General features: G+C 33.3%; 1 protein-coding gene across 12 annotated transcripts in view; it reads left to right on the forward strand.

The window, feature by feature from the left end:
- The window catches only part of ADAM32 (ADAM metallopeptidase domain 32), a 188,978-nt gene that overhangs the window by 3,568 nt on the left and 165,058 nt on the right, over positions 1 to 20,352 (forward strand). For 11 of the 12 annotated variants that reach the window (XR_012007696.1, XR_012007693.1, XR_012007695.1 and 8 more), the window contains exons 2-6: positions 6,310 to 6,389; positions 13,717 to 13,778; positions 16,325 to 16,400; positions 18,589 to 18,665; positions 19,914 to 20,076. Coding sequence is in view for 8 of the 12 variants with exons in the window: in XM_072776543.1 (XP_072632644.1) it covers positions 6,310 to 6,389; positions 13,717 to 13,778; positions 16,325 to 16,400; positions 18,589 to 18,665; positions 19,914 to 20,076 (458 nt within the window). In the remaining 4 variants the exon portion in view is untranslated. The remainder of the gene's footprint in view (positions 1 to 6,309; positions 6,390 to 13,716; positions 13,779 to 16,324; positions 16,401 to 18,588; positions 18,666 to 19,913; positions 20,077 to 20,352) is intronic. The other variant, XM_072776545.1, reaches the window with a different exon arrangement.

Here is a 20,352-nt window from a genome sequence, read left to right on the forward strand (position 1 = left end):
AGCCTTAAGTATATACACATTATTGCGTAATCTATCTCCAGAGCCTTTTTATCTTGCAAAATGGAAGTGCTATACCCTTTATACAACAGCTTACAAATTGTGATAAAATACATGTAACCTAAAGCTTACCGTTTTAACTTTTTTTCACTGATTTTTATAGTTTATTGCTCTTTAAACAGAAACTAATTGAGGAAAATATCTATATTCAGCTTCTTTATTTTTGTAGATTTTTTTCTAGCTTTACCAGTGAGTTTTATACTTTCATATGTTTTCATGTTATTAATTAGTGTCCTTTTGTTTCAGCATGAAGAGCTCTCTTTAACATTTCTTATAAGGCAGATCTCTTCATGGTGATGAACTCCTTTAATCTTCGTCTAGTCTGTTGAACCTCTCTACTGAAATTTTCAGTTAATTTATTACATTTTTCAGATCTATGATTTCAGCTTGGTACTCATTTTAACCATTTTTGAGTGTACAGTTTAATGGCATACAGTACATTCACTTGTGTAGCCATCATCACTATCCATCTCCAGAACTTTTTTCATCTTCCCAAGCTGAAACTCAGTACCCATTAAGCACTAACTCCTCATTCCCTTCTCCCTGCAGCTCATGGAAACTGTCATTCTACTTTATGTCTCTGTGGATTTGACCATACTAGGTGCCTCATATAACTGGAATTGTGGAGTAGTTTCCTTCTTGCGACTGGTTTATTTCACTTAGCATAACTCCCTCAATGTTCATCTATGTTGAGTACATGTCAGAATTTTCTCCTTAAGGCCAAGTAATATTCTTTTGTGTGGAATATAAATGAATAAATATATATTTCATTTTGTTTATCCATCCATCTGTAGATGGATATTTGGGTCGCATCTTCTTTTGGGATATTATGAATAATGCTGCCATGAACATATATGTACATGTACTCATTTGAGTCCCTGTTTTCAATTGTTTTGCATATATATACTGCATATAAGTGAAATCGTATGATATTTATCTTTCTTCATCTGACATTTCACTTAGCATACTACCCTTTAGGTCCATCTATGTTGTCACAAGTGGCAAGATTTCATTCTTTTTTATTGCTGAGTAATGTTCCATTGTGTACATTTGTGTGTGTGTGTGTGTATATATATATATATATATATATATATATATATATATATATATCAGATTTTCTTTATCCATTCATTTATTGATGGACACTTTGGTTGCTTCCATATCTTAACTATTATAAATTATGCTGCAGTAAACATAAGGGTGCATATATCTTTTTGAATTGGTGTTTTTGTTTTCTTTGGCTAAATATCCAGCAATGGAATTACTGCATCACATGATAGCTCTACTTTTCATTTTTTGAGAACCTCCATACTGTTTTCCGTAGTGGCTACACTAATTTACATTCCCACCAACAGTATATGAGGGTTTTCTCTTCTCCACATCCTTGCCAGCACTGAGTATTTTTTGTCTTTTTTGATAACCGGTCTGATAGATATAAAGTGATATCTCATTGTAGTTTTGAGTTGCATTTCCCTGATGATTAAAGGCGTTAGGGGATCCCTGGGTGGCGCAGCGGTTTGGCGCCTGCCTTTGGCCCAGGGCCCAATCCTGGAGACCCGGGATCGAATCCCACGTCGGGCTCCCGGTGCATGTAGCCTGCTTCTCCCTCTGCCTGTGTCTCTGCCTCTCTCTCTCTCTCTGTGACTATCATAAAAACAAAACAAAACAAAACAAAACAAAAAAACATTTAAAGGCGTTAAACATCTTTTCTTGGGCCAGTTGGCCATCTGTATGTTTTCTTTGGAGTAATGTGTATTTAAGTCCTCTGCCCATTTCTTGATTGAGTTGTTCATTTGGGTTTTCTTTAGATATTAAGTTGTGTAAGTTCTTTATATATTTTGGATATTAACCCCTTATCAGATATATGATTTGCAAACATCTACTCCCATTCAGTAGGTTGCCTTTTCATTTTGTTGATGGTTTCCTTTGCTGCACAAGTTTTTTAGTTTTATGTAATCCCATTATTTATTTTTAATTTATATGCCCTCTCTGAAGAGACTAATCCAAAAAATATTGCCAAGATTGATATCAGAGAACTTACTGCCTATTTTTTCTTGTAGGAGTTTAATGGTTTCAGGTTATATATTCAAGTTTTTAATCCATTTTGAATTTATACTTGTATGTGATGTGAGGTAGTGGTCCAGTTTCATTCCAGAATTCCAGAATAATTTTCTCTTAGATGACGTATTAGTGTTATTGTTATTATAACAGATTACCACAAATTTAGTGGCTTAATACAAATTTATTATCTTACACTTTGTAAAGTGGGTCTCAGTTGAGCTAAAATTGGGGCCTTGGCCGTACTGTGTTCCTTCCATAGGCTGTAGTAGATCATCTTTTGCCTTTCCTTTTTCAGATTCTAATGGCTGTTTGCATTCTTTGGCTGGGCCCCCTTCCTCTCAAATTCAAAGTTAGGAGCATTGGGCTGAGTTGTGTTCAGACTACCATCTTTCTAGTTCTTTCTTCTGCCCTATTCATCTTCTTTTAAGGACCCTTGTGATTAAATTAAGACCACATGGATAATCCAGGATAAATTCACTATTTTAAAGTCAGCTTATTGGCAACCCTAAATATACTTTACTGTGTAACCTAACATATTCACAGGTTCTGGGATTAGGGTATGGACATCTTGGAAAGCAATTATTATTCCACTTACCACAGATAATGAGATGTTAGAACTAAAAATGATAAATACCTGAGGCAGTATGGACGGTGAAGTTACATACATTGCTCTCATTGTCAAGAGAGAATGCAAACTTGCTCCTAGAATTCTCTGCTTATTGGGATAGAGAAAACACCTTTTTCTATCAGGAATTGCACACAGGTGCCAGTGCTTGTGTTGCTTTCCTTCGCTTCAGACTATATTTGGAACATTGCAGTCATCGCCTGAGTAAACTTAACTCATTACATTATTGCTTATCATCTGCACAACTTAAACAAAATAGGAAAATAGGAATCACTACTCTTGTATATTTCAGTTCTTTTTAGGATTGGACTACTTCTGGGTTTAGAAAGACTTGGTTTAATGTTTTGGTGATGGTGCATATGATATTCAGAGATTTCCATTTGGTCCTTCTTACTGTAATAATCCTAATTCTGTGGGTCAGGGAGACCAAGTGGGGATTCCACAAGATATTGATTATATCTGTTTCCACATGCTGTTCCATAATTGGGCATATTATGATAGGAGGAATTCACAGACCCATGGGAAACTCAGATTTGACCCTAAATTTGAGGTACCACCAGTCGTCTTGTAAGCATCCATCTTTTCCTGAAGTGAACCACAGTTATATTTTAAGTCCTTAAAAATTAGCTTAGAGCAAGTATTTAATATTCCATACAAGGTCTGAGTAATTGGGTTTTGATTTTGTAGATCCAATATGAAGATTTTTCTTTTTTAAAAGGTTTTATTTATTTATTCATGAGAGACATGGAGACATATGCAGAGAGAGAAGCAGGTTCCTGCGGGAAGCCAGATGTGGGATTTGATCCTGGGACCCCAGGATCACAACCTGAGCTGAAAGCAGACGAAAATTTTTCTTTTAGTTGGCTATTTCATCCTACTTAGACTTGTTGCTAAGACTGAGATTTTTGATCTTAGAGCTTCGTAATTATGTAATACTCCTCTGATTTCATACTTTTGTTTTGGTAAAGTCACTGAAAAAATCTGATTTGGTTTATTTTCTGGATGCATTTGTGTAAATTCTTTCTTCTCAATTTGGAATATCTATAGGGTTTTACATAATAAATTTGTTATTTAGGCAATAATAGTGATTCCTCATTGTGAATAATTAGAAAATGTAGTATCTTACTACTTCTTCCCACATCCTGTTCGCCCCTTAATTATATGACTGGTTATTTTATTTTATTTTTTTTTAATTTTTATTTATTTATGATAGTTACAGAGAGAGAGAGAGAGAGAGGCAGAGACACAGGCAGAGGGAGAAGCAGGCTCCATGCACCCGGAGCCTGATGTGGGATTCGATCCCGGGTCTCCAGGATCGCGCCCTGGGCCAAAGGCAGGCGCCAAACCACTGCGCCACCCAGGGATCCCTGACTGGTTATTTTAAATCTTAGTTCTTCTATACTGTTATGCAATTGAATAATATGTATTTCTAGCACTTGATTTTCAACTTTAATCACAATTCTTTTTGGACCACATTGCAATAAATTTAAGGAAATCAGTATGCACATATGGTATTCCTCTTTTTACTGCCTGACATTATTATATATGTTGTTATGTCTATATCATTTGCTCTCTACTAAATAAATATAATTCTCATGGTTGTTTTAGCCTTATTATATATTTATTTAATACCTACTACTAACCTTTTACTTTAACTCTATTGGTATCTTCATTTGGAGAAGTTTCTCTGGCTTTGGTGACAGGCACGTTGAACTAGTTTCCTTAAGATTTTGCTTGTGAATACATCTCTTTTGCCTCTGTATTTGAATGAAAATTTTGCTGGGTATGAAGTTTCAGAGCCCCCATTTTCTTTTCTATAGGAATGTGTAGAAGCATATGGGAATATCCATATACTTAACACTCTGAAACCACTCTGCATATAATTAATCTTTCAAGTATCAGCTTTCTATTAAAGTTTCTATACATATGCATAGATAGCTATATGCTTCTCATTGGGACTACACTGTATGTAAACCATCATTCAAGTAGTATCTTTTTCATTGATGTATGTGTGTTTGTAAATGTATGTGTAAAAGCGTGTGGGGATAGACCTATTCTTACTTGAATGAAATGCATGGAGTATAATGTGTTTCATGTAACACCTTCTTTCATTAAGATACTAGTGTTTGTAAACATGTGTTAGGAGCATGGAAAGAGCCCTGTGCTTATTTCATTGAAACTACACTGTGTATAATACATTGTTCAAGTAATATTTTCTTTCATTAATATATATATATGTTTGTAAATGGATATGTAGAAGCATAAGGGAAGAGCCTTGTGTTTCACACTGAAACTACACTGTGTATAAACCATCATTCAAGTGACATCTTCTTTAATTAATATAAACCCAGTAACCCCCTAGCCTAGCCCTCTAATGCCAATCTTAACTGTTAACCCCTAACCCTAACTATAAATCCTAACCCTAGCCTTAACCCCTAAACTTACCCTAAAATCTAACCCTAATCCTAACCTTCACTCTAACATTAACCCCCAACCATAAACCTAACCTTAAATTGAACCTTCTTGAGAGTTCTCTAAATAGGATACCAGGTACATACCCTCATCCTGGCCCCAACCTTAATCCTAAACCTAACATTGGCTATAAGCCCTAACCTTAACCCAATATCTGAGAAGAAGAAGTAACAAGGAAATATTACTCATCCATAAAAAAAGAGAACAAAATCTTGTCATTAACAATAACATGGATGGAGCTAGAGAGTAAGTAGTATGCTGACTGATATAAATCTGTCAGAGAAAGGTGATTAACATATGATTTCACTATGTGGAATTTAAAAAAACAAAGCAAATGAGCAAAGTGGGGGAAAAGAGAGGCAAACCCAAGAAACAGATCCTTTCTGAGGATGGTTACCAGAAGGGAGGTAGGTGGGGGGAGGAGGCATGTGTTAAATAGGTGATGGGGACTAAGGAGTCTGTACTTGCTGCGATAGCACTGGGTGTTGATTGGAAGTATTGAATCCCTCTTTTGTACACCTGAGGCTAATGTTAACATGTAACTAACTTGAACTTAAATAAAAACTTATAAAAATAAAGACATTGTTCTTCAGTTTTTTGATGTTGGATAATGTAAAAATTCTCAAGCTTGCCTGCTTTACTGCCTAATGCCCAGTATGATTTTCTTTTTCTTTCTTTTTTCTCATAAGCCTGTAGGATCTTTATCTTAAATACCCAATAACTTTAGTAGAATATGTCTGTTTTAATTATTATCAGTTATTCCTGAATTCAGTGTACTTTCTAGTCCATGGTTTCAAATCTTTTATTTCAGGAAAATTTTCTTGAAATATATCTTTGATTATTTTTTGCTCTGTTCTGTTTTCCTCAGGAGCAGCAAATTCTGTGTAAGTTTAATACTATGCCCCTGTCCCCATGTGCAGTCCTTTTTTTGGGCTTTCATAACTATCTTGTCTGTTTTTAAAGTAAGTGTTTTCAAGATTTTTGTAGGAGTACATAGTGATGACTCATATGTACATAAGTGAGTTCTACAAAACAACTTGAACAAATACTTAGTCACATATAAGACATACTTATTGCCTTTTATCTTTCTTCAGGTTCACAAAGTTCTTTTCTACAAATTGTAGTTCCAGAAAAAATCCAAGCAAATACAAGTGGTAATTCAGAAGTAGAAAATGTAAGCAATATTTTTCACAATATCATATGAAATTTTTATTTTAAAAAATAGCAATTAAAGATATCAACCCCATTATAGAATGAATAGAACTATGCAATATTACTACTGACATTGAATTTAAAGTTTTTATAGTAAAAGCAAATATGTAGATCAGAATGTTGTGTTTTGTCTAACATTTGTCATTGCTTATGGTAAGAGTTTTAAAAGTTCAAATAAAAAATGATGTAGAAGATAATTCTTATCTGAGTAATATCTAGATGATTCAGATGAAGAGAATAATTTTTCCCAAAATGGTTAAGGACAATCTCTTTTTAAAAAATATTTTAATTTTAAGTGTAGTTGACACACAATGTTACATTAGTTTTGGGTGTACAACATAGTAATTCAACATCTCTATAAATGATGCTATGCTCACCACAAGTATAGCTACTATCTGTCACCATACAACACTATTACAATATCATTGGCCATATTCCCTTCCTATACCTTTTATTTTCATGACTTATTCCATAAAAATGAAAGCCTCTATCTTCTACTCCCCTTCAAGCAGTTTGCTCATCCCTTAAACCCTCTTCCCTCTGGCAACCATCAGTCTGTTCTTTGTATTTACAGGTCCAGTTCTGCTTTTTGTTTGTTTTTTCACTTGTTTTTTAGATTCCTCATATGAGTGAAATCATATGGTCTCTGTCTTTGTCAGTCTGATTTATTTCACTTAGCATAATGCCCTCACAGTCTATGCATGTTGTCACAAATGACAAGATTTCATCCTATATTCTAGGATGTGTGTGTGTGTGTGTGTACAGCACATTTTCTTTACCTATTCATTTATCAATGGACACTTACATTGCTTCCATATCTTGACTACTATAAATAGCCCTGCAGTAAACATAAGGTACATACATCTTTTTGAATTCTTGTTTTCGTTCTCTTTATTTATTTAATTCCAGTATAATTAACATGCAGTGTTATATTAGCTTCAAGTATACAATATAGTGATTCTCCTTGCTCATCATGGTAAGTATACTCTTAATCAACCCTTCCTGTTTCACCTACCCTCCCATCCACCTCCTCTCTGGAAAACAATGGTTTGTTCTCTGTATTTAAAGGTCTGCTTTTTGTTTGTCTCTTTTTCTTTGTTTTGTTTCTTTAATTCCATATATGAACGAAATCATATAGTATTTGTCTCTCTCTGACTTATTTCACTTTGCCTTATACCTTCTACATCCATTCATGTTATTGCAAATTACAAGACTTCATTCTTTTTTATGGCTGAGTAATGTTCTATTGTGTATATGTATCACATAATCTTTATCCATTCATCTATCGATGGGCACTTGGGTTCCTTCCATATCTTGGCTACTACAAATAATGCTGCAACAGATATAGGGGCATATATATCTTTTCAAATTAGTGTTTTTGTATTCTTTGGATAAATACCTAGTAGTGAAATTACTGGATCATATGGTTATTCCATTCTTAATTTTTTGGGGAACCTCCCTACTGTTTTCCACAGTGGCTCTTACCAACAGTGCATGGGGTTCTTTTTTTCTACCTACTTGCCAACACTTGTTGTTTCTTGTGTTTTTTATTTTAGCCATTCTGACTGGTCTGAGCTGGTATCTCATTGTGGTTTTGATTTGCATTTTCTGATGGTGAGTGATGTTGAGCATCTTTTCATGCAACTGTTGTCCATCTGTATGTCTTCTTTGGAGAGATGTGTGTTCATGTCTAGTGCCCATTTTTAAATTGGATTATTTGAGTTTTTTTGGTGTTGTGTTAAGTTCTTTATACATTTTGGATATTAACCCCTTATTGGATATACCATTTGCAAATATCTCCTCCCACTTGATGGGTTGTCTTTTTGTTTTGTTGATTGTTCCTTTTGCTGTGCAGAAGCTTTTTATTTTGGTATAGTCCCACTAGTTTAATTTTGCTTTTGTTTCTTTTGCCAGAGGAGACCTATATAGAAAAATGTTTCTATAGTTGATGTCAAAGAGACTAGTGCCTGTGTTTTCTTCTAGAAGTTTTATGTATTCAGGTCTCATCGTATTTAGGTCTTTAATCCATTTTGAGTCTATTTTTGTATATGGTGTAAGGTAGTGGTCCAGTCTCATTTTTTGCATATGGCTGTCCAGTTTTCTTAGCACCAATGTTGAAGAGACTGTCTTTTTTGCATTGCATATTCTTTCCTGCTTGTGAAAGATTAATTGACCCTACAGTTGTAGGCTTATTTCTGTGCTCTCTATTCTGTTCTGTTGATCTATGTGTTTATATTTGTGCCAGTACTATGCTGTTTTAATTACTACAGCTTTGTAGTAGAGTTTAAAAACTGGGATTGTGATTCCTCCAGCTTTCCTTTTCTTTTTCAAGATTGCTATGGCTATTCAGAGTCTTTTGTGGTTCTACACAAATTTTAGGATTATTTGTTCTAGTACTGTGATAAAAATGCTGGTGTTGCATTAAATCTATAGATTACTTTGGATAGTAATATTAACATTATCGATTCTCCCAATTCATGAGCATGGAGTATTGTTCCATTTGTCTCTATTATTTTAGTTTTTTTCATCACTGCTTTATAGTTTTCGGAGTACAGGTCTTTCAACTCTTTAGTTAAGTTTATATTTCTATATATTTTATTATTTAGGTATAATTGTAAATGGGATTGTTTTCTTAATTTCTCCTTCTGCTACTTTATTATTAGTGTTTAGAAATGCAACAGATTTCTGTACTTTGATTTTTTTATCCTGCAACTCTACTGAATTCATTTATCTATTCTAGTAGTATTTTGATATATTTTGATAGTCTTTAGGGTTTTCTCTCTATGGTATCATGTCATCTGCAAATAAAGTTTTACTTATTCCTTATCAGTTTTAATGCCTTTTATGCCTTTTCCTTTTCTTATTGCTGTGGCTAGGACCTCCAGTACTATGTTGAATAAAAGTAATAAGAGTGGACATCCGGGTCTTGTTTCTGAACTTAGTTGGGGGAAAAGCTCTCAATTTTTCATCATTGAGTATGATGTTAGGTGTTGATGTTTAATTTTTCATTATTATGTTGAGGCATGTTCCCTGTAAACCTTCTGTGTTGGGGGTTTTATTATGAATGACTGTTGTACTTTGTCAAGTACATTTTTTTGCATTTATTTAAACGATGATATAGTATTTATCCTTTCTATTTTCAATGTGATATACTATGTTGGTGGATTTGGAATATTAAACCACCCTTGTAACCCAGAAATAAATTCCACTTGATTGTAATGAGTGATTTTTTAAATGTATTGTTGAATTTGTCTTGCTAATATTTTGTTGAGCATTTTTACATGTATGTTCATCAGAGATATTGGCCTGTAGTTTTCTTTTTTTTGTAGTGACTTTTTCTGGTATTGTTATTAGGGTAGTGCTGGCCCCAGAATGAATTTGGAACATTTCCTTCTTCTTTACTTTTTGGAGTAGTTTCAGAAGAATAGCTATTAACTTTAAATGTTTGCTAGAATTCACCTGTGAAGTCATCTGGTCCTGGAATTTTATTTGTTGGGAGTTTTTTGATTACTGATTTGGTTGTTTTTAGAAATGTATCCATTTCATGAATAAATAAAATCTTTAAAAAAAATTTATCCATTTCTTCTAAGTTGTCCAATTCGTTGGCATAAAATTTTTCATAATATTTTTCTGTATCTCAGTGGTGTTGGTTGTTATTTCTCCTCTTTCATTTCTGATTTTGTTTATTTCAGTGTTCCTTTTTTTTTTTATTCTGGCTAAAGGTTTATCAATTTTGTTTATGTTTTTAAAGAACTAGCTCCTGGTTTCACTGATCTGTTTGTTTTTTTTTTAAATTTATATTTCATTTATTTCTGCTCTAATCTCTATTATTTCCTTCCTTCTGTTATTTTGGGGCCTATTGTCAAACAATAAGAGAATCGTTCTTTTTCTAGCTCCTTTAGATATAAAGTTAGGTTGTTAATTGGAAATTTTTCTTACTTCTTGAGGTAGGCCTGTATTGCTAAAATCTTTCCTCTTTGAACAGTTTTTGCTGCATTCCAAAGATTTTGGACTGCTGTGTTTTCATTTTCATTTGTCTCCATATATTTTTTTTATTTCCCCTTTGATTTATTGGTTGATCCATTCATTGCTTAGTAGTATGTTGTTTAACCTCCATGTATTTATGTTCTTTATAGATTTTTTCTTGCAGTTGATGTCTAGTTTCATAGCATTGTGGTGAGAAATGATGCATGATATGATATCAGTCTTTTTGAAATTGTTGAAACCTATTTTATAGCCTAACATAATCTTTTCTGGAGAATATTTCAATTGTACTTAAAAAGATTGTGTATTCTTCTCTCTCTCTCTCTCTCTCTCTTTTTTTTTTTAAAGATTTTATTTATTTATTCATGAGAGACACAGAAAGGCAGAGACACAGGCAGAAGGAGAAGCAGGCTCCACGCAGGGAACCCGATATGGGACTCGATCCCGGGACGGGAATCATGCCCTGAGCCAAAGGCAGACGCTCAACCACTGAGCCACCCAGGTGTCCCTTCTTCTCTTTTTAGGATGGAACATTCTGAACATATCTGTTACTTCCATCTTGTCCTATGTGTCATTTAAAGCCACTGTTTCCTTATTGATTTTGTGTTTGGGTGATATATCAATTGATGCAAATGTTTTTTTTTTTAATTTTTAAAAGATTTTATTTATTTTTTCATGAGAGACACACAAAGAGAGGCAGAGACATAGGCAGAGGGAGAAGTGGGCTCCCTGTAGGGAGCCCAATGCGAAACTCGATCCCAGTACCCTGGGATCAGGACCTGAGCTGAAGGCAGACACTTAACCAGTGAGCCACCCAGGTGCCCCACAATTGGAATGTTAAAGTACCCTACTATTACTGTATTATTATTATTGATTTCTTTCTTAATGTATGTTAATAGTTGCTTTATGTAAGCATTTGGGTACTCCCATGTTTGGTACATAAATATTTACAATTGTAATATCTCCTTGTTGGACTGTTCATTTTATTATTATGTAGTGTCCTTTGTCTCTTGTTACAGTCTTTGTTTTAAAATCTATTTTGTCTGCTATAATTATTGCTGCCCTCGCTTTCTTTTCACTTCCATTTGCATGATAAATGTTTTCCCATCCCTTCACTTTGAATTTGCATGTGTCTTTACATGTGAAATGAGTGTCTTATAGGCAGTATATACATCTTGCCTTTTAATCCATTCTGTTACCCTGTGCCTTTTGATTGGAGTTCATTTACATTCAAAGTAATTATTGATAGTTATGTACTTGATGCCATTTTGTGTCTTGTTTTCTAGATTTTTTTGTAATTCTTCTCTGTTCTGTTCTTCTCTTGCTCTCTTGTTTGATGGCTGTCTTTAGTGAAATGCTTGGATTTCTATTTTTTGCATATCTATTATAAATATTTGATGTGTTGTTGTTATCATTAGGTTCATGATATAACATCCTATATTTATTGGAGTTCTGTATTAAGTTGATAGTTGCTTGAGTTTGAACACATGAAAGCACAGAATTTTTTATTCCTTCCCCTCACATTTTAGATATATGATGTATAATTTACATCTTTTTATGTTATGAATCTTTTTTTAATTTTGAGTCTTTTGACTGGTTTTACTGCTTTTGTGTTTTAATCTTCTCATTGGTTTTAGAAGTGATCGATCTACTACTTTTATTATGTTTATATGTACCTGTGAAATTTTTTTCTTTCCTACTTTTCCTACTCTTGCTTTTGTTTTTGCTTTTTGTTTTTGTTAAGATTGTATTTATTTATTCATGATAGATACACAGAGAGAAAGAGAGAGGCAGAGACATAAGCAGAGGGAGAAGCAGGCTCCATGCAGGAAGCCCAATTCAGGACTCGATCCCGGGACTCTGGGCTCACCAAAGGCAGTTGTTTAACCACTGAGCCACCTGTGCATCTCCTTACTCTTGCTTTCGGTCTTTTCCTTTCCAGGCAAAGTATTTTCTTTACCATTTCTTTTAAGGCTGATTTAGTCATGATGGATTCCTTTAACATTTGTTCATCTGGGAAACTCTTGGTCTCTCCTTCTGTGTGATATCCTTGATGGATAGACTATTCTTGGCTGCAGATTTTCTTCCTTTTAACACTTTGAATATATCATGCCAGTCTCTTTCAGCCTGCAGTTTCTGGTGATAAGTCAGTTGATAGCCTTATGAGATTTCCCTTGTTATGTAACTGTTTTCTTATTTGTGTTACATGTGTCCTAATGTTGTGATTGAGACGTGTTTGCCTTTGGTCCAATTGTCTGTAATGGCTCTCTTTGCCTTTTGTGGGCAATGTTTGGTCCCTGTGTTATTAAGGGGCCAGTCTAGGTCCTCCTTGGACTTGAATTGAGTCAGACCAGATGTTTGTCAGAACTGCAGTCTCCGTGCCCTGCAGGGTGCTGTCCCTGTGTTGTCCCCAGAGAAATTTTCTTTGATGGGCAGGGCCTGCAGTCAGACGAGATGTTTACCCCCAGTCTGTTTGTTGGAGTTGCAGGGATCCCAAACTACCAGGCTCTCTCTCTGCTGCCCCTTTTGGGGTTTTTGTGGGTTGGCATGGCTGACAGTCACAGATCCTGGAAGGCTTATCTTTTTCTGTGTTTTGGTATTTGTATCATTTTGGTTGTAATATATTTTAAATAAGTTTTCTTTTTAGCGATGCTCTAATTCTTGATTTTTATATATTCTCTTTGGCTGGATAAAATACTCAGGTTCAGTAACTTAGTGATATTACAACTTACTATTATCCATGTTTTAACTTGAGGATAGTAATGGTAGAGTCAAAAACAATACCAAATTTTGTTCAAGAATCTTCTTTTTTTTAATTTTATTTATTTTTATTTTTATTTATTTATTTTTTTAAGAATCTTCTATTTAAAAATACAGGAAGCAGGTGATACATTTTAAGAAAACAGTTAAATATCTTTTGTGCCTGATAGGATAAGCTTTGCTGATACATAGGATACCTTATTATCCCAAAGATGCTACATAAAGGGACATTATAGCATAGCACGTGGTCTCTAATTACAGAAGAACTTAAAATTCAATTATATATAGATTTCTAATCCTTTATAAATCCTTAGGTTAGGCTTATTTTTGTGGAAATAGTAAGAATGGATTATATAATAAATACATATATATACATATGTAATAAATACGTGTTATAATTTTTGATATACTGTTGCAAATTTTAAATCACATGTATTCTGAGACATTTTCATCAAGACATTTTAGAGATTGGAGGAATTTATTGATGTAAAATTGTTTTGCTGCTATTACATTGATCTTCATCTCAGTTGTTCTGGATTCTCTAGGAACAGATATCCTATATTATTACAACAGATGAGAAGCCGTACACTATACACCTTAAGCAAAGGTAATTTTTTTATTCATTTAGTTTTGTATTTAATTTTATTGATATGTTTTTACTTATAATAAAAATGGAGTGTTAAAAATAATTAATTTAGTTGTTAGTAAACATTTTAGTTGTTTCAGAAAAACAGATGCTTTCCTGTGAATTACTTAAATTTTTGGTTCTAATGCCTCAAGTGGTCTTTTGTGAATAGAGGGGTTAGGAATAGAAAAAAATAAGAAGATTATAAGATTTTGTTGTTGAAAAAACTAGAAGGACCTATATAATCAGGGCAGAATGTTGGAATAAGAAGTTTTAAGTCTGTAAGTATATCAGGGTTTGATCAGGAAGACAGGCCTGGACTAAGGAATTTAATATGGAATGAGATTATACACTTGTGTGAGCTGGTGTATAGTTTATGGAAAATAGTGCTAGCGTGTGCTGTCCTTCAGGGAATTGAGAACATAATTGAAATAACTTTCTGTAGGGTTTAATTCTATCATGGAAACCGAGAAGCCATGAAAATTTTCTCTCATGTAGAGAAAAGATGGCTTAGAATTAATTTTTGACTTTCAATAGGATAGTTTCAGTTAAATTTTGGTTATAGAAATATACTGTATGGTATTAGGGAGAGGTGGATTGTGAGAAACTTAAGGTAGTAAGTTGTAAATATTTTCAAAAATGTTTGGCAGAAAAAGAAGAAACAGGTACAGATGACTGCTTAAGAAAGAAGAAACAAAGTTTATTGGCTGAGTGGAAGTTTCTTAGAGAGATATATATAAACAAAGTGATTCATTGTGTAAACTGCCAAAGTATAGCATTGAGTAAAAGAAGAATTAACCTACTCTTTTAGACAGAAGGGAAGAAGAATATGGTAAATGACAACTCAAAGATCTTTTCAAGTATATAAGTGGGAAAGTGAGAGAACTCACATTACATTTGAACTGGTGGTAAAAATTATAGGAACTGGAATTTAGTAGATGGTTGTAGAGCATGTGTGCAATTTTTTGAGAAATTACTTGCATAATGATTATGATAGCATAATGATAATTAGGAAATTATTTACAACTTTGAGGTATATACTGAGGTGGCAGGAAAAAATGAGCTAACATTGAATATAGTGGTAGAGATTTGGTGTGGCAGTGAAGGAGAAGGGAAACAGATCTGAGTCGGGAAAAATATAGGCTCAGTTTAAAAAATGTTAAATATGAAGTGCTTGTGGGATATCTCAAGAGAAATGTCCAGTTGATAGATTCAATTTAGAATATGAGTGTGCCACCTATTTATATAGGTATAAATGAAGCACCAGAAATGAACAAGATAAATCTGTAGAGGTAGGAGTGAATATCAGAGGTGAGAAGCAAAAACAACCCAGAATTGAATGCCATGGGAGCACGTAAAGGAAGAAGCAAGGACTCAGACCAGTAGGACTCATAAAAGTATACAGAAAGATATTAGGGAATCCAGGTGGAAATGGTGTCATTGAAATGAAGAGTAGATGATTTAAAGAAGGGAAGCGGGGTCAACAGTTACATATGTGTCAGAGTAGTTTTACTTGATTTCAAACTCTTGTGGATTTGACAATATGAAATCACTTTTAGTGGAGGATTCTCAACTAGCTAGTCCTGGGTGATCTAATTATGCTACATTGGATTGAGGAGTGACCATGAGTTGAGGAAACATACCTGGAGTAGGATAATAAGTAAAGGCAATGATACCAGAGAAGGTTAAAACTTGGACTTGTAGTTTCAGTATCTACATTCAGATTAATATGACTTTTACACAATACCCTTCTACTTCATTATAAAGGAAATATATATGCATGCTAGTGAAACTTTGAAAGAATGAGAAAATGGTAAACTTTCATAATCCTACATCTAGTTCATATCTTTGTAAATTTTAAAATGCCGGGAAGCCCAGGTGGCTCAGCGGTTTAGCACCGCCATCAGCCCAGGATGTGATCCTAGGGACCCGGGATCCAGTCCCACATCAGTCTCCCTGCATGGAGCCTGCTTCTCCCTCTGCCTGTGTCTCTGCCTCTCTCTTTCTCTCTCTCTCTGTGTTGTGTCTCTCATGAATAAATAAATAAAATCTTAAAAAAAAATTCATTACATAAAAAAATTTTTTTAAATGCCTTTTTTCTCATCTTGTAGTCTTTTCTTATTTTAAAGGAGTTAATTAAAATAAAAAATAAAGGAGTTCATTAAAATAGGAAAATTATTTTGAGTATGTATTGCTTTGAATATAAATTATTATATGTCAAAAGAAAATACTCCTTTTGTTGGATTTGCAGACTTATTATAAAGGCCCAGATAGTAAATATTTCAGGCTTTGAGGACCATATTATCACTATTAAAATAACTCAATTCTGCTACTGTAGCTTGAAAACAGCCATGGGCCATACATAAATTAATGGATGTAACTGTGTTCCAATAAAACTTTATTTACAAAGACAGAATAGGTCAGATTTGGCTTGAAGGTGTTAGTTTGCTGAGCACTGCTTTGTATGTTTCAAAAAGAATAACTTTAAAAAAAAGAATAACTTAATATTCTTTCTTTTTTATATTCAGGTTTTTTTTAGCACATAATTTTATGGTTTATTTATATAATCAAGGGTCTGTGAATTCTCATCCTTCAGATATTCAGGTAAGATTTAAGTTCTATATTTTACAAATTTTTTAAACCTTTTTTACATTGAATAAATGTTTTCCTAATACAGAACACTGTATTCATAGGGGATAAATTTAAGTATTCATTTATTGTCTCATTTCCTTCATTATTAGCCTTTTCTGAAGTCTTGGCAAATTAAAGACAAACTAGATGGACTAAACGCTTCCTCTCTGCATAGAACATAGACACCATTTAATTAATTAATTAGTTTATTTATATTTTGTTGAATAAATGAATAAAATTAAAGACTAATAAAAGCAAACATAAATATTGCTGGATACAAAATCATACATTTTAAACCTTTTTTTTAACCCCCATTCCATCCATCAATAAATCTTATTGACCTTACCCTTTAAATTATATATAGCCAGATTCACCTTCTTCTTTGTCTCAATCCACTGATAGCACTCTTTTCCAAGTAAATGCTTAGATTATTGCTATAACTTACTGACTAATCTCCTTGTTTCTATACCTTGCCCATCCCCTCAGTTGATTTTCAACATGACAAACAGATCAATCCTCTCAAAGCCTAGGCACATTATGTCATTTCTGTGCTCGGAATCCTCCATGGTGATTGACTTGTTCACAAAGTGAAAATCAAAGTCATTTCAATATCCAGCAGCCTATATACAAACTAGTCCTCTTTATCTGACTGACCTCACTTCTTATACTGTCTACTTTGCTCATTCTGGTCCAGCTACATTGGTCTTCTTGCTGTTCTTCAACAGACCAGACATGTTCTCCCTTCAAGATGTTGCACTTTCTATTTTTTCTGATCTAGATGCTTGCTCTTTTCCAAGATTCCCTTTTCTTAAGGTCTTTGCTTAAAATTACCGTATTAGTCCCTGACTATTTAACTTCTTCTAACTTCTTAAATTTCACTCTTAACCCTTAGTGTGCTCTTTGTTTTGTTTTTCTCTATGGTGGTTATCAATATACGATGTGCCATCTATTTATTTTCTGTTTCCCCATTCTCAATATAATCTTCACGAGGTCAGGGATTTTATTTTAGTCTATTTTATTCACTGATGTATCTCCAGTGCCTAGAAAAATGCCTGGCACATAGTTAGCATGACAAAAATTTGTTGAAAGATTGAATTTGAATACCAAGTTGCTTCACTTTTATTGGATAGGACTATAAATTTCCTTGCTCTTTCTTCCTCCCCGTAGTTGCAGTATAAAGCAGTGTGTTAATAAGAAATCTTATATTGATTACCACCAAAATTTATAGCACTACTGAATTTTGGAAATTACATAATCTTCCTCCTCTCCTTTTTTCCTTCCTGTGATGATGTTTGCTATATCTCTAGCTTAATTCTACTGTGGTCAGAGACCAAACTTTGTATGATTCAAGTTCTTTAAAATTTCTTGTCTTGCTTCATGGCCCAGAACATGGTTTCATTTTTGTAAATGTTCCATGTTTTTTAAAAAGAAAGTGCATTCTAAGGTTTTTATTCTACCTATATTAAGTTGCTAATATGCTCTTCAAATCTGTAGATTCTGAATGCATGATTTATCAGTTACAGAAATGTATCTTCTATTATGATTATGCATTTCTCTATTTTTATTATCCTTTCAATTTGAGCTCTTATGTTTTGAAACTATGTAGTAAGTGAATTCAAATTTGGAATATCATATCTTCCTGATCAGTTGAAACTCTTTTCATTATAAAATGTCTCTATCATTAGTAATTCTTCTTATTTTAAAGTCTTCATTTCCTGTATTAGGATAGCTTCAGAATCATTTTAAGTTTGTGTTGATATGGTGTTTCATTTTCTAGTTCTTTAATTTTCCTGCACCCTTAATTTTTAGGTGTTTCTTTTTAGAAGAATATTAGATTTTTAAAGTAATCCAGATTAATAACCTTTATCTTTTAATCGATGACATAAATTTATGTATTAGAAAACCATTTAACCTAAAATATGGGATAATACTTTGGAAGCAGGATATAAAATGATAATCCCAAATATTAATCAGAAAAGTAGCTAATATAGTGAATGTGACAAATATAGGGAAACTTTTCATGAATGTCACTTTATTCATACTGATATATAAACTGTGTAGCCTGTGAAAACATTCAGAAAGTTCTAGCAAGTATAAAAATAAGAAATCATTAGGCAGTTCTGTCAATCTTAAATAACCACTTCCTTTTTTTCTTTCCTAGGCTCAGTGCTACTACCAGGGACATATTGAAGGCTATCCGAATTCTGTTGTCACGCTCAGCACATGCTCTGGATTAAGGTTATTTATCTTCTGTCAGTGATATATGAACGTTGTAGTTAATGATATTTGGTGGCAGTGAATTTGTTATATTTATATTCAGTTTGGAGCTTCAAGAGGATTCCCATGTGGAGATAAGGCAGTGATATCCTCCTCTGAACACTTTCTTTGCTGACCAGAGACGTTTCTAACCTTGAAGGTTTAGATTTCCTAGTCTCCTCATTCTGCTGTATCTTATTCTTTCTTAGCTACAGAAATGAATTTAAATGACTACAGCAAGTTGGAGGAGCTGTTTAGGATAGCTTATTTTTTCAGCAAATGGATATTTTTTGTACATACCATGTGTCACCTACTGGCCTAGCATTTGGAGATATAAAGAGAAATAAAGATAAACAAGGCAGGCAGACTTTTTTTTTTTTTTTTTTTTTTCAAGGAAAATCACTTTCAGGAGAGGAGGCAAATTCTGTATAAACAGATAATTACTAATATAGTACACATTTTTCTAGTAATATCACACTCTTAATGCTTGTTAACAATGGTAGGGTTTCCTTCTTAGTACCTAGAATTGTCTAGTCTGTTAGGAAATTCTTCATCCTCATTTTCGTAGTAGAGGATCCTTATTTTAACAAATAAGTGTTCCTTGGTGCTTGTTATGTGGAACTCCGAAATTTGGTTTTGGGAAGTAGCCCATTGAATTGTAACCTGTATTCAGAGAAGAATAGTTATAAAAGTTATTTACTCTTTAAAAGCCTTGCTTTTTATTTCTTATTCAGACTCTGTACATAAAGAATTAATAATACATGCCTTTTCATAATTACTGCTAAACTTTATTTTTATAAATAAAATTTTACTTGTTACATATACTTTTGTTATTATAAGCAATGTGAGCATTTCTCAAAAGCAGTAACATCCAGAGAGAAATTCATTAAGATTTCTAGTTGCTATTGGTTTCATTAAGTCACTGACTTAGAGGGCAGGGAACTCCTTGATCACCATAATGTTGTATACTTATACACGTGGCAATGGATTACATAATTTCTGCTGCATTTAAAACTATATAGAGAAACAAATGGAAAGTTAATTTTGTGGATTGCAGAAGATCTTTTGTTTCTTCAAAATTATCTCCAAAATGTAAAGAGTTTGGGTCAAAATATTGAGCTCGAAAATGTCCTTTATCCTCTTCTTCCTTCTCCCTCTTTTGGATTCTGTCAGAGTTTTATAATACAGAATTGATTAAAAGCACTTATATTTTTATCCTTAATCTTACAGAGGAATACTGCAATTTGAAAATGTTTCTTATGGAATCGAGCCTTTGGAATCTGCAGTTGAATATCAACATCTTCTTTATAAATTAAGGAATGAAAACACTGAAGATAAGCAAGGCATAGAAGAACAAAACAAAGTGGACTATAACATTTTTGTAAGTGAAAAGGTGAGTTTGTGTGTTTTATTACCAATTTTAGGGCAATTATTGCCCTTACTTAATTTATGCATAACAGATTTATATTAACTGTATAAAACTGTGTAACTAGCAAATAGCCTTTCCTTCAGAACATCCTCATCTTTTCTTAATGTTACAATTTCCTTTGAACTGTACATTGCCTTCTCCTCCTTGCATCATTTGATCATCTACTTTTTTATGACACATTTTTATTAAAATTCTCATTTTGTTATGTACTTCTAACTTTTTAAAAATAGTGTACATTCA

The sequence above is a fragment of the Canis lupus genome, chromosome 15, assembly GCF_048164855.1.
Source record: "Canis lupus baileyi chromosome 15, mCanLup2.hap1, whole genome shotgun sequence".
NCBI lineage: Eukaryota > Metazoa > Chordata > Mammalia > Carnivora > Canidae > Canis > Canis lupus.